The sequence below is a fragment of the Mesoplodon densirostris genome, chromosome 8 (assembly GCF_025265405.1).
Source record: "Mesoplodon densirostris isolate mMesDen1 chromosome 8, mMesDen1 primary haplotype, whole genome shotgun sequence".
Taxonomy (NCBI): Eukaryota; Metazoa; Chordata; class Mammalia; order Artiodactyla; family Ziphiidae; genus Mesoplodon; species Mesoplodon densirostris.
In genome coordinates, this window is record NC_082668.1 from 92,356,071 (window position 1) to 92,372,350 (window position 16,280).

Sequence of the window (16,280 nt, forward strand, 5' to 3'; positions counted from 1 at the left end):
TTTCAATTAACTAAAGGATGACTGCATAAGGCTTTACTCTAATCAGAAACCATGCTGTCTGGGGCAAAGGAATTGCCTTCAATCCCAACATCTGTCTCACGATGTTTTCCCCCTTTACAGAAAGGGATATCTTTCATATCCACATGTGAAATCCCCTTTTTCATCCTAAATCTTGTACAATTTCCTCAAATCGCTCTCCTTTCTCCATTCTCCATTCTATTTGAATAAGGAAAAAGTGAAATAACTATGATGTTAAGAAAAGTAAAATGACTTGGGCTCACTCCAGACTCTCAAGGAAATCAGTAGCACAACACAGGTCTCCCTGTTCCAAGACCAGGCACTTTCGACCGTAATTTATTGGTAGTGTGCCTACGCTTAGAGGTTGATTCTGTAATTGATTTCTTCCTATTAGAGTTCCCTAATCAAAGGTGTGTTTTCCAAACTTACTAAAAATAAATGAGAAAGCAAAAAGATAATCAGTTTCCAAAAATGAGAAAATGAAAAATAAACATATTAAAAACACATGAAAAGTTAAAAAGAAAGAAATCTCTTCCTATAACAAAAAAACATAAAAATCAAGAACAGTTTGTGGAAGATGTTAATTAATGAGAAAATATATAACTAAGGCTGCTTTTTTAAGGTAAAGACAATTTGATGATATTTAAACTAAAAGCTTCAAAACAGATTTTGAAACATTTCCTACAATATTACTAATTATTCACTACAATGTGATAGAAAACACATTTGAATATTAAAGACAATGACATGTGTTTTCACACCATAAAAGATTAAAATTATCTGTCTACTTTAATGGTGCATTCATTCGGTCAATCACTGTGGAAGACCAATTCCTTATGTAAATCACTTCTTCCAAATCCACAAAACTCATATTCAGTCCTTTATCTAAATCCAGTAAGTTTTCATCATAAAACCCCACATCACCAACACCAAACCTTGAGGATATACATAGTAACCATAAAATACTCAATATTACTGCTATATATGGTTTCCTAAGAACACCTTAAATTACAGCCTGTCACCACGATCCTTTGCTGCCAAGAGAAAACAAGGTTTCTCAACAATTTTTTAACAAAAATGATCCTTGAATCCTAAAATTCCATAACAATATTAGTTATTGTATGTGCTTTATTTTAAAACTTTAATCAAGGAAAATGAACTCAAATATCTAAAGAAGCTGTAGATTTTACTTACATATTCAGGTTTTAGTTTTTTATCTCCTCCTCTCACAGCCACTTTTTCTAGTTTATCTATAATGGGCCCAATCATTTCCTCATCTTTAAGCTGAAGCTCTTCATGTATAATTTCTATATCTCGAATAGGATCTACACTTCCTTCAACATGCGTGATATCATCATCTTCAAAAGCACCTAAAATAAATTAAAGGGAAGCAATTCAATAAACAAATAACACAGAAGGTCATTATTAGAGTGAGTCAGGATTCCTAGAAGGTTAACAACTTATTCAAGTTATTCTGAATTCTTACAAGTAGGACAGAGTAATTTTTTTTCCTATTTAGTACTATTTAGGGCACTAGCGGCAAAACAGTAATTCAAGAGCCTCAACGTTTCAAAAACTGATTGAAATAAATAAAATTATGATCTTTAAAGAAAGAAAATTATGCTCCAGAACTACTGGTATTTTCAGGTTTGGTACATTAAAAGATACTGTGCTCCAGGCATGAGAGCCTGAAGTTCTAAACTGCACTATTAGGGTTTCCAAGGGAAACTGGATTTGGGGCGGGGGGTGGTGAAATCATCTGGCAGACCTCTTCCCTGCTTCAATCTACTTTATCACTGTGGTTCTGACGGTGATTAGATAATGAACCACTCAGACACACAATTTACACAGCAGCTAATTTCATCGGCCTGATTTGAGGGTATGGTTTTTAGGGGACTATCAAAGAAGCAGATGAAGGTGCATTCGTCATGTATGAGTGACAACCATTCACACTATCTGAACAAAATGGTGCTGGCCCTTATTAGAAACACATGTTATTATCACATATTTAAAGTGCAGTTGAAGCCATAATTTCAAATTGCCAACTGGAAACATAAGGGTAAAACAACCAGACATTACTCAAGCATGTGTACTGACTTGATGCCCTTTTGAAGACATAACGTGGCAACATAATTCAACTGGGATTTACTCAAATTATCAGATAACAGTATCACAAAAATGAACAAATACTAAGAAATATTATAAACAGAAAGCAATGATATACCCACAAAACAATAAACACATTTATAAACAAGTTAATTTAATTAAAATTACCAATTAGATTATATTCCTAAAATGAGATGCTTTCAAACATACAGTATCAATTATTTTAGACAGAGGTATCATAGGAATCATGACAGACAGTTTGATTGAGTTTGATAAGAGAAAAACAGTGACTACAGCTCATTCTTACATACAAAAACACCAAGACATTCTCATTATAGGTTGCAAAGTTTTTAAATATAATTCCCCAGAATTAAAAATAATTAATCTGTTCATATCTTAACGTGGAAATATTCAGTAATAATAATTTTAAAAGTAAATTATTACAATTAAATATAACTATTTAAAATAATACTTAAGTATTCTTGGCAAACAATCGATGTCATATAGTACCTGATTCATACGAACAAAATTAGCAAGAAATGAGGAGGTACATTATATCTTACTAGTAAACACATCAGACAATGGTTTAGGTAAATTTTTTGAATACCTGAAAAACATGAAAAAAGTTTCCCTAGAAGCACAATACTATTTACTTCTTATCATGATGAGGCAACTTACACAAATAGCACAATAAAACAGGAAAACTGAAAATAAAAGTTAGTTTCCTGGCACTCAGATCAACAAAGGAAACATGGTCAGTTCAGTTATAGAAATAAAAAACGTTTTATGACACTTAGAATGAAAAATTTCTTATATAGTCATCTTGATGTAGGGGCTAATGAGTAACTATAGTGATGTCCTCAACAACATCCCTACAGTAAATGCATCAGCAGGTTTTAAATGGCAATTTCTTAATTTCAGCCCTCATTTTTTAATTTATTTTTTTATTCATAAATTAATTTATTTTTGGCTGTGTTGGGTCTTCATTGTTCTGCATGGGCTTCCTCTAGTTGTGGTGAGCGGGGGCTACTCTTCGTTGAGGTGCACGGACTTCTCATTGCAGTGGCTTCTCTTGTTGCAAAGCACGGGCTCTAGGCGCACAGGCTTCAGCAGTCCCACTACGTGTGCTCAGTAGTTGTGGCACACGGGCTTAGTTGCTCTGCGGCATGTGGGATCTTCCCGGACCAGGGCTCGAACCCGTGTCCCCTGCATTGGCAGGCAGATTCTTTTTTTTTTTTTAACATTTTTATTGGAGTATAATTGCTTTACAATGGTGTGTTAGTTTCTGCTGTATAACAAAGTGAATCAGCTATACATATACATACATCCCTGTATCTCCTCCCTCTTGTGTCTCCCTCCCACCCTCCCTATCCCACCCCTCTAGGTGGACACAAAGCATGGAGCTGATCTCCCTGTGCTATGCGGCTGCTTCCCACTAGCTATCTTTTTTTTTTTTTTAAATGTCCTCGTGTCTCAGAACAGGACTTTTTTTTTTTTTTTTAGTTTATTTATGGCTGTGTTGGGTCTTCATTTCTGTGCGAGGGCTTTCTCTAGTTGTGGCAAGTGGGGGCCTCTCTTCATCGCGTTGCGCGGGCCTCTCACTATCGCGGCCTCTCTCGTTGCGGAGCACAGGCTCTGGATGCGCAGGCTCAGTAGCCGTGGGCCACGGGCCCAGTCGTTCTGCGGCATGTGGGATCCTCCCGGACCAGGGTTCGAACCCGTGTCCCCGGCATTGGCAGGCAGACTCTCAACCACTGCGCCACCAGGGAAGCCCCCTAGCTATCTATTTTACATTTGGTAATGTATACATGTCCATGCCACTCTCTCACTTTGTCCCAGCTTACCTTTCCCCCTCCCCGTGTCCTCAAGTCCATTCTCTATGTGGCAGGCAGATTCTTAACCACTGTGCCACCAGGGAAGTCCCAGCCCTCAATTTTAATTAAGTGGATAACAGAAACTGAATTGTGTTGTTGTTCCTATGCCTGAAAGTTAGTGTTCCTATTTTATTCATTTGTATATGAGGTGGTAACATATTATGCAAATAACTTAAATTTATTTTTAAAAATAAATAGTGCCAAAAGTTAAGATAAAAATGAACTGAAGGGAACATTAAAGTTATCCTTAAAAACTGAATAGTCCTGTGATCAACTGGGGCCTAAAAGAGCTGTAAAATATAAGCTTACAGAAAATTTGGCGGCCATTTGGGCAACTTCCCATTTTTTACAACTAAAAAATCAGAGATTAATTTCCAAAGACATGCTCCTGGGTCAACAGACATCACTGTACACCCACATCATAACATTCTTTCATATCTTTTTTAGTACAAGATTTACTGGTTAAGAATAAGGGCTTTAGGGACTTCCCTGGTGGTCCAGTGGTTGGGACTCCACGCTCCCAATGCAGGGGGCCGGGGTTCGATCCCTGGTCAGGGAACTGGATGCCACATGCCACAACTAAAGGTCCCAAGTGCGGCAAATGAAGATCCCGAGTGCTGCAACTAAGACCCGGCACAGTCAAATAAATAAATAAATAAATTTTTTTTTTTTTAAAAAAAGAATAAGGGCTTTAACAGCCCTGCTGGTCATAAAAGCTTAGACAAATCACTGAACCTCTAAAGATCTCATTATCATATCTTTAAAATGAAGATATTTCTACCTTTCAGAGGATGGGTATGATTAAATTGGATAATATATGTAAAGTGCTTAACAGAGAACTCTTTCAGTAACTGGGGCATATACTATTTTTTTTATGATGTAGGAATTAGTAATTTAGAAGAAACTCCATAGTAATATACTCAAACATTAATTTTGAATAACATCATTTCATGTCACTCAATTCACCTTGGAACAGTTTATAGTAAACTTTGTGAGTTCACAGGTTTTTCCCCCACTAATTCTTACTAGTTCACCACAACATTTTTACCCTAGTCCATGGCAAAAGTTATTTATTTTAACTTCACATTAACTAAAACAATTAGTATCATAAATGTTACAATTATTACCACAATTCCCTTTTGGGGGAAATACTTTACTGATAAAGAAGATGACTAGAGTCATCTTGAAGACTATATCATACTGAATTGCTTGATGAGAAAGTTATTTCTCTTTCAATTCTCATTTAGTCCTTCTGACTATGTCAAGGAGAAAATGTTGGTTTGATGCCGTTGATCTTTAATGTTTAACATTTATAAATTTATAAATGTTGATAACTTTTTATCAACGGAACAGGCCTCAGCCTCAGAGCTTCTAAAGGCTAAAAAACTAAATATGTAGTTTTCATTGTATTTATTTTCATTATCTTCAATTTTGGCAATTTCCCACTTACATTAGTGAAAACATTTCCTATTTAAATAAATTAAGTCAAAAATGTGAGATCACAATTTTTTTTTTTTGTAAAATCAAGAAATGTCTGAAAATATTAACTATGGTCATTTTGGTGGTGGGATGTCATCTGATTTTTAAAAACTTTTTTGGTATTATTCCATATAAAATAGGATAATGTGATAGAGCATGTGTGTGCTGGGGGGAGGAGGTGGCATTGCTAGGCAAACTTTTTTTTTCATCTTTATTGGACTGTAATTGCTTTACAATGTTGTGTTAGTTTCTGCTTTATAACAAAGTGAATCAGTTATACATATACATATGTTCCCATGTCTCTTCCCTCTTGCATCTCCCTCCCTCCCACCCTCCCTAACCCACCCCTCTAGGTGGTCACAAAGCACCAAGCTGATCTCCCTGTGCTATGCAGCAGCTTCCCACTAACTGTCTATTGTACATTTGGTCGTGTATATATGTCCATGCTACGCTCTCACTTCATCCCAGCTTCCCCTTCCCCACCGTGTCCTCAAGTCGTTCTCTACATCTGTGTCTTTATTCCTGCCCTGCCATTAGGTTCATCAGTACCGTTTTTTTAGATTCCATATATATATGTGTTAGCATACGGTATTTGTTTTTCCCTTTCCGACTTACCTCACTTTGTATGACAGACTCTAGGTCCATCCACCTCACTACAAATAATTCAATTTTGTTCCTTTTTACGGCTGAGTAATATTCCATTGTATATATGTGCCACATCTTCTTTATCCATTCATTTGTTGATGGACATTTAAGTTGCTTCCATGTCCTAGCTATTATAAATAGTGCTGCACTGAACACTGTAGTACATGGCTCTTTTTGAATCATGGTTTTCTCAGGGTATATGCCCAGTAGTGGGATTGCTGGGTCATATGGTAGTTCTTTTTTAGTTTTTTAAGGAACCTCCATACTGTTCTCCATAGTGGCTGTATCAATTTACATTTGCTGGGCAATACTTGTACTAGGATAGTCAGAGAAGCCTCTCTGAGGAGACGGTATTGGAGCTGAGAATAGAATGGCCAGAATGAGGGAGTAATGAGAAGACCTGAAGGAAGAGAGTTCTAAGAAGTAGAAATAAGGTCAGTGTGGGTGAACCACAGCAGAGGATAGTAAATGAAGTTTAAGCTGGAGAAGTAAAGCAGTTCACAAACATTTGTAAGCCATGAGTGTTTGGATTTTATTCTAGCTATAATGGGAAGCCACTGATTAGGGAGCTTTAAATAAAGGGAAAGTAGGATGATGATATATGATTTATGACTTAAAGAAGCCACTTTGATTACTCTCAAAAGAACAGACTCTAAGAGAGGGGACAAGGGTGATGGCAAAATGACTAAGTTAGGGGGTAGTTGCAGTGGTGCAGATGAGTGGTAACCTGATGCTGCTGTAGAGAAGATGAGAAATGTTTGTCCTGGGAATATAAGACAGAATGGACTAGATGTAGTTTGGAAGGTCATGACTGGAGATACAAAATTGGGAATTATCAGATGTGTTTAAAGTTATGGGTCTGAATGGCATCATACAGAGAGAGCACTCAAAAACTCATGTGTCTGATAGGGAAGGATTTGGCAAAAGAGACTACGAAGTGGTGACAAAGTCAGTGAAAAACAAGGAGTATGCTCTTCCAGGGGTAGGGGAAAGAAAATGTTTCAAGAAGAAAGGAGTATTCTCCTTTCTCCTAGAGAAAGATGATCATTGCTTCTGGCAAAGCGTAGTTCTTTGAGAAATATTTTATAATAGTTATGTCCCTTTCCATTAGAGTCTATTTCTTCCATATGCCAGAGATGAGAATACTATGACTTAAGGATGTAAACATGGACCTGTTCTCTTATTTCTTAGAACTGAAGAGTACGAAAGAGCTAAATTTTAGCATTGCTAAGCTCATTCAGATTTTGAAAATATTCCTCTCTATATATACTCTGAGTGGATTAATTAAACAAGGTAAAACACCATAAGATTTCTCAGTCTTTGAAAGAGATTCTATCTGTCAAGAAGGTGGCCCACTTAGAAACCATAGCCATTTTCAAAGTTTCACATTCTAAGTATGCTGGCATCAACAAATACTGAAACAAAAATTGACCAACTGCAAGTTGGTCAACCAACTGGTACAGAATCATTAATTTCTTCTGTATTACTTCAGTTCTTTTCCTTTCTTTCAAACTAAATATAGTATTCTATTTAAAACAGTATATATATTAATGATCACATTTTAATAAAATTGTTTCTCTCTTTTAATAACACAGACCAAATGCTAATAAAAATAATTCCTAGGCAAGGAGCTATTGAGTAATTTTTAAATCTTCTTCTTTATCAGTTTTGTCTTGCTCAAACTTTTTATAATGAACATGTATTGTTCATAAAAACAAGTCATTTTTAAAAGTCATTCTTTTTTAAACCCAATAAGCAAGTTTAACTTGTAGAAAAATTTATACAAATTTTAGTTAAAATTTTGATTTTGCAGTGACTAGCCACAGGGAGAAAACCACTATAACCATGAAAATTATTTTATATCTGTACATTTCTTTATATACATATAAAAAGGGTGACTGAAAATAATACTAACTATAGTAAAGTCTCATTATTAAACAATGTGTTATAAGAGAAATTTAACCATAAGCTAGGCTCAGACTGGATTCCATCACAAAGATTTTTCACCCAGCAATCCTGCAATGTTTCCTTTCCCAATAAAGCACCTTTTTCAAACCTTCTTGACTTCTCTCACATTTCCGATCTTTCCTCTTCTCTCCTGCTAACCCAGGAGACCTAATCTTTCTCACTTCACAGAGAAAATGCATGTCACCTTGGAATACCAAACCCCCTTTTTGTTTTTACCCAATCTTTCCTTCTTTCCAGCAGTAAAATGGAAAACATTACCTTCTACTATTTATGTCCAATCTCTACTATCTCTGCTCTGGATCTTATCCCCTTCCAAGGAAGTTTGCTCCACAGACTGTTCTTTGTATTTCCTGAGATCTCAATCTATTATGCCTCTCTCTCTCCTATATTTGTATCACCACCATTTCCATCAATACTTTCCCATCAATATTTAAGTAGGCTTAAGATTCTATATTAAATCAGTCAAGTCAGTCACCCTCAGACATCAATTCCCTTTCCAGCCAAACTTGGCTCCAAGCCATTCCTGCTCTCGCCACTTCTTTACCTCCTATACAAAACTTAACCCACAACAGTTTGGAATGTGCCCCCACCAGGCTATCAGAAATTGATCTCAAAAAGAACACCAATGATTTGCCTTCATGATGCTAAATCAAACAGTCATTCTTCAGGCATCTTGAATCACCTCTCAGTAGCATCTAACTTCAGAGCACTGATGAAGTCTCTTCCATTGCTTCTTTTCAACTGCATTCTCCTGATTTTCTTCTATTTTCTCTGGCCATTTCTTCTCAGGCTATTCCTTTCCTTGCTCTAACCACCACATAAATGTTGATATCTCTCTTAGCTCTCTCTCTTAACCCTCTATTACACGCTCTTTAACAGAATTTCCAGCCCCAAACTCGCTTGATTGACTCCAGTATACTTTGAGGTAACAGCAAATAAAAGGAACAAAAAATATATTTTTAGTTATTAAATAAATCATTTCTATTATAAAATGTGTTCACTAAGTGAATGCAAAATGTCAATGCTCATATTAAAGCTGTGACTTTTAAAATTTGTGTACCTCTTTACTGAGAGCCAGTCAAAATACAGACTTGGTGAGATACATTTGACTATCCACATGGTATTGAACACTCTGCATCATATTTATTTCTTGGTAGGATTTGGCAGAAATGAGTTGGCTATTTTCAATTATAAATGGACTGAAGATTGACCAACTTACTCATTAATTAATTAATTCAAGTCCTATCTTATTCCATAAAGATTTGACTAAGATAGATAAATCCATGCTTTTAGGATGCTTAATCTAACTGGGAAAGACTTCAGAAATAAAAATATACTTAGAAAATTCAGCACTTCAGTAAACTGCTTTGCTATATTACTACTTAAATTTGGGCTATATTCAGCTTTCAGAAGCAAAGCATCCCTAGCTATACAGAAATAGATTTTAAAACACGTGATGTATTTAAGTGTACAGGCTTCACAGCAGTACTTTATAAACTACCTGTCATAGAAAACTTGATATCCCAAATTGCATGTCTAGAGTTTACTTGGAAATAAGAGGGTATGTGGTCAAGATGGGCCTATTTTACTTAAGTTCTTTCCATCCTCTACCACTATACAATCAATGCATAAACTGTCACCTCCTCAACATATGCAAACCACAATATGCCTTGCTAAATGTAAGTTCCCCACTTAAAGAAAGTTTGCTTATACATCTAACAATGTGCTAAGTCTTAAGAATTAAAAACAAAAATCAAAATAAGAAGCCCTTAGTCTTAACAGTTAGACAATTGGTTGGGAAAACAAATCTAAGCTAATAAAAAAGGAGAACAATACTCACTAGCAAGGACCTTAAATATAGCTTCAATTAATAATAACTAATCATCAAGGCCTTTAAATACAGAAATTTGGTATAGGTAAAGAAGATAGAGAAAGGCATGACAAGTAACAGGAAAAAGCATCAGATAAAAAAATGAAGGTTGAAATAAAGAAGGCTTACTGGAAAGCTGACTATAGTGAGATGCTGTATTGAGGAGTCGTAGGAGACAAAAGCTTAGTACATCCAGTAGGGTAAAGAATAGGGAAGTCCAAATAGCAAGGTATGTCTGGATTGCATCTGCTAGTCAATAGGGAGGCAACATTGGTTTTTATGTTATTGAGTAACAAACAAAAAGTGGCATTTTAGAAAGACTAAACAGAAGTAGGGAACTGGCTAAAAGAGAATTGCTGTACTCCAAATACGGTGATAAAGAAGTACACTAGAATACTGATGGGAGATATGAAGGCAGGATGCATAGTGCGACTCTAGCAAAGAAAATAATGTCAACTACATAAAAGCAATGAGAAAGAGAGAGAGAGACAGAGAGAGGTGAGGGGGAGATATCACGACAAGGTTTCAAGTCAAAAGATCTTTATCTGCATCTAAGGTAACATCGGTACATGTAAGATTTAAGAGCCCAAATCAAGTATGGAAGCAAAAGGTATTATATAACCAAAGACTCTAGAAATATCCACAAATCAATCAGTGTGATATACCACATCAACAAGTTGAAGAATAAAAACCATATTATCACCTCAATAGATGCAGAAAAAGCTTTTGACAAAATTCAACACTGATTTATGATAAGAAGTCTCCAGAAAGTGGACATAGAGGGAAACTACCTCAACATAATAAAAGCCATATACGACAAACTCACAGCAAACATCATTCTCAGTGGTGAAAACCTGAAAGGCATTCCCTTTAAGATCAGGAACAAGACAAGGATGTCCACTTTCACCACTATTATTCAACATAGTATTGGAAGTCCTAGCCACAGCAATCAAAGAAGAAAAAGAAATAAAAGGAATACAGATGGGAAAAGAAGTAAAACTGTCACTGTTTGCCAATGACATGATACTATACTTAGAAAATCCTAAAGATGCCACCAGAAAACTACTAGAACTAATCAATGAATTTGGTAAGGTTGCAGGATACACAGAAATCTCTTGCATTCCTATACGCTAACAATGAAGGATCAGAAAGAGAAATCAAGGAAACAATCCCATTTACCATCGCATCAAAAAGAATAAAATACCTAGGAATAAACCTACCTAAGGGGGCAAAACACCTGTACAGTAAGTCCCCTACATATGAACCTTCAAGTTGCAAACTTTCAAAGATGTGAACATGCGTTCAGATAAGGAGTCGAAAGAGGTCTTCAGCAACTTAGTGACTCTCAGCAAGAAGCTGGAGCTAGATCTGAACGCATATGACTTCACTGAACTCCTTGCTGTGCAATATGAGGAGCTTACTAACGAAGACCTGATGGAATTGGAGGCTCACAGAAAGGACGAAGAGAGACAAGAGGAAGAAGTAAATGATGAACCGAAGAGATTCATGAAGCAGGAAATGGCAAGGGGATTTTCTTTATTTGAGGAGGCACTGTTAGTTTTTGAGGCACAGAACCCAAACGTAGAATGGTACACGAAGGTTGCAGCAGCCATTAAGAGTGCAATCCAGTGCTACTGTGTCATCTATGACAGGAAAAAAAGAGATATTACCCAGACATCAATGGATCATTTTTTCAAGAGGGTAGATAGAACTGAATCCAGCAAGGAACCAGAACCCGTGCCATCAATGTCAGGCATGAGTGAAACTGCAGTTTGCCCTCCATCTCCTATTGCTGATGATCCTTCAGCTCTACCATCTCCCACCTCAACTTCCTCCTCCAGTCAGTAACTCTTCTTGCCTGTTCACTTGATGCCGGCCCCTGTATGCCAGCTGTTGTACCGTACTACTGTACTTTTCAAGGTACCGTACTGTAAAATTAAAAATGTTTTCTTTATTTTTTGTGTTTGTTTTTATGTATTATTTGTGTGAAAAGCATTATAAACCTATTACTGTACAGTTCTATAGAGCTGCTTGTGTTAGTTGGGTACCTAGGCTAACTTTGTTGGACTTACGAACAAATTGGACTTAGGAACGTGCTCTTGGATCGGAACTTGTCCCTATGTAGGAGACCTACTGTACTCAGAAAACTATTAAGATACTGATGAAAGAAATAAAAGATGACACAAACAAATGGAGAGACATACCATGTTTTTGGATTGGAAGAATCAATACTGTGAAAATGACTATACTACCCAAAGCAATCTGCAGATTCAATGCAATCCCTATCAAATTACCAATGGCATTTTTCACAGAATTAGAACAAAAAATTTTACGTTTTGTATGGAAACACAAAAGACCCCAAATAGCCATAGCAATCTTGAGAAAGAAAAACGGAGCTGGAACAATCAGACTCCCTGACTTCAGGCTATACTACAAAGCTACAGTAATCACAACAGTACGGTACTGGCACAAAAACAGAAATATAGATCAATGGAACAGGATAGAAAGTGCAGAGATAACCCACGCACTTATGGTTACCTAATCTATGACAAAGGAGGCAAGGATATACAATGGAGAAAAGACAGTCTCTTCAATAAGTGGTGCTGGAAAAACTGGACAGCTACATGCAAACGAATGAAATTAGGACACTCTCTAACATCATACACAAAAATAAACTCAAAATGGATTAAGGATCTAAATGTAAGGCTGGATATTATGAAACTCCTAGAGGAAAACACAGGCAGAATGCTCTCTGACATAAATTGCAGCAGTATCTTTTTGGATCCACCTCCTACAGTACTGAAAATAAAAACAAAAATAAACAAATGGGACTTACATAACTTAAAAGCTTTTGCACAGCAAAGGAAACCATAAACAAAATGAAAAAGACAACCCACAGAATGAGAGAAAATATTTCCAAACGAATGAACACGAGGGATTACTCTCCAAAATATACAAACAGCTCATGCAGCTCAATATCAAAAAAACAAACAACCCAATCAAAAGAAAAACACAAATGGGCAGAAGATCTAAATAGACATTTCTCCAAAGAAGACATACAGATGGCCAAAAAGCACATGAAAAGATGCTCAACTTCGCTAATCATTAGAGAAATGTAGATCAAAACTGAAACAAGGTATCACCTCACACCAGTCAGAATGGCCATCATCAAAAAGTCTACAAACAATAAATGTTGGAGAGCGTGTGGAGAAAACGCTCCTACACTGTTGGTGGGAATGTAAATTGGTACAGCCACTATGGAGAACAGTATGGAGGTTCCTTATGAAACTAAAAACAGAGCTACCATATGACCCAGCAATCCCACTCCTAGACATGTATCTGGAGAAAAAATATGGTTCAAAAGGATACATGCACCCCAATATTCATTGCAGTGTTGTTTACAATAGCCAAGATGTGGACAGCTGTCCCTGGACAAATGAATGGATAAAGAAGAAGTGGTACATATATACAATGAAATATTACTCAGCCTAAAAAGAATGAAATAATGCCATTTGCAGCAACATGGATGGACCTGGAGATGGTCATACTAAGTGAAGTAAGTCAGACAGAGGGAGACAAATATTATATGATATTGCTTATATGTGGAATCTAAAAAAAGGGTACAAATTAACTTATCTACAAAACAGAAATAGAGTTACAGATGTATGAAACAATCTTATGGTTACCGGGGGTAAGGGGGGGAGGGACAGATTGGGAGAGTGGGATTGACATATACACACTACTATATATAAAATAGATAACTAATAAGGACCTACTGTATAGCACAGGGAACTCTACTCAATACTCTGTAATGGCCTATATGGGAAAAGAATCTAAAAAGAGTGAATATATGTATAACCGATTCACTTTGCCTTACACCTGAAACCAATACAATATTGTAAATCAACTATACTCCAATAAATTTTTTTTAAAAGACTCTAGAAAAAAAGAAATAAAATTATTATACAAATATATTGAATCTTAAATCACAACAGCAAAACATCCTGTGTCCTATGTGGTAAATAATAAATGTTCTGAGCATCTATATTCTAATCCAGAGTCCCACCAAAATCACTGAAAGGTTAAGGGCCACATTCTTAAACCAGTAAAAAATAAATTATTAAATACAATGTTAGAAATCAAGACAAGGATATCCTCCTCAAAAAAATCTCTATCTTTTCACATTTCTAACCCGTTCTTCAAAACAAAGTCCTACCTTGTGTCAGAACTATGATTCCCAACTTCCTTATAATTCTATAGCTCATTGCTATTTAAAGAAAAGGGAGAGAGCTAAACTTGCATTGGCAATTCACTTAACATCTACAGCTTTATTCATAAACACTGAAAAATGCTAGTTCCTATTTATTTTTTATAAATGACATGACAAAAATTCTTTATTGTATGGGGGAAGAGTAGTTTAAAGATATAAAATAAAATAAAATCTTGCCATTTGCAACAACATGGAATAAGTTAGAGGGTATCGTGATAAGTGAGATAAGTCAGACAAAGACAAATACCATATAACCTCACTTATGTGGAACCTAAAACACAAAACAAATGAACAAACAAAACAAAATGCAAATAGATTCATAGATACAGAGACCAAACTGGGCCTGCCAGAGGAGGGGGCTGGGTGGGTGAAATAGGTGAAGGGGATTAAGAGGTACAAACTTCCAGTTATAAAATAAATAAGTTATAGTAATGTAATATACAGCATAAGAAATATGGTCAAAAATATTGTAATAACTTCATATGGGGACAGATGGTTGACTTATCATGGTGATGATTTTGTAATGTATTTAAACATTGAATCACTATGTTGTACACCTGAAACTAACATAATATTGTATATCAACTATACTTCAATTAAAAAAAAAAGAAAAGAAAAAATGTTGCCTGCCTGCCACAACTAAGACCCGGTGCAACAATTTTTTTAAAATAAATTTTATTTATTTATTTATTTATTTTTGGCTGTGTTGGGTCTTCGTCGCTGAGCACGAGTTTTCTCTAGCTGCGGCAAGTGGGGGCTACTCTTCGTTGCAGTACGCTTGCTTATTGCGGTGGCTTCTCTTGTTGTGGAGCATGGGCTCCAGGTGCACGGCCTTTAGCAGCTGTGGCACAAGGGCTCAGTAGTTGTGGCTCACAGGCTCTAGAGTGCAGGCTCAGTAGTTGTGGCGCACGGGCTTAGTTGCTCCACGGCATGTGGGATCTTCCCGGACCAGGGACCGAACCTGTGTCCCCTGCATTGGCAGGTGGAGTCTTAACCACTGTGCCACCAAGGAAGTCACATACATGTGTTGCTGATTAGAAGCAACACATTACAATGTTATACAATATAATTCTTTTAATGTACAGAACACCAGAAAACTCTACCTAACAGGTACTGGTATTGTACTTATATTGTAGATAATTCACACCATTAAGGAATCCTTAAAGTCGCTTAAAAGTTATGAATTATGGGCTTCCCTGGTGGCGCAGTGGTTGAGAGTCCGCCTGCCGATGCAGGGGACATGGGTTCGTGCCCCGATCCCGGAAGACCCCACATGCCGCGGAGCGGCTGGGCCCGCGAGCCATGGCCGCGGAGCCTGTGTGTCCGGAGCCTGTGCTCCGCAATGGGAGAGGCCACAGCAGTGAGAGGCCCGCGTACAGCAAAAAAAAAAAAAAAAAAAAAAAAAAAAAAAAAAGTTATGAATTATAACCAGAGTCAACACCTGTACTTAATTATATTCAATTGCTCAAGGGTTTTACATTTTTAGTTGCTGCAACATATCAACTCTTTCCAAAGAAGCAGGCAGAAAAGTACCTTAATGAGAACTAACATTCATCTCTGAACAAGATTTTCACTTCTTCTTCTATATAATAGATACTTAGATGTATAAAAGCTAAATTTAATCAATGGTATTTTGAATTAATATTTATTGAGATTCTGTTCTACTTCCAATGTTGAGCAGGCTGCTTCTGCTGTATTTAATCTTCCCAATAACTATCTTACTAACTTCCTAATTTCTAAAACATCACTCTGCCTTCTGTCACTAGAAAAGGTGCTGTATAAACTGACCTTGCCCTACCCGCACTCTCCACAAATCCTCAGCTAAAGTCAAACTCTTGTACTGACTCCCTAAGCCCTGAAAGTTCTTTTTTTTTTCCTTTTTTTTTTTTGCGGTATGCGGGCCTCTCACTGCCGTGGCCTCTCCCGCCGCGGAGCACAGGCTCCGGACGCGCAGGCCCAGCGGCCATGGCTCACGGGCCCAGCCGCTCCGCGGCATATGGGATCCTTCCAGACCGGGGCACGAACCCGTATCCCCTGCATCGGCAGGCGG

The 16,280-nt window shown here is 36.8% G+C and overlaps 1 protein-coding gene across 1 annotated transcript in view; it reads right to left on the minus strand.

Moving 5' to 3' along the window:
* OLA1 (Obg like ATPase 1) overlaps nucleotides 1–16,280 on the minus strand; it is a 168,659-nt gene that overhangs the window by 64,939 nt on the left and 87,440 nt on the right. The window contains exon 5 of the mRNA XM_060106347.1: nucleotides 1,213–1,388. Within this exon, the coding sequence (XP_059962330.1) occupies nucleotides 1,213–1,388 (176 nt within the window). The remainder of the gene's footprint in view (nucleotides 1–1,212; nucleotides 1,389–16,280) is intronic.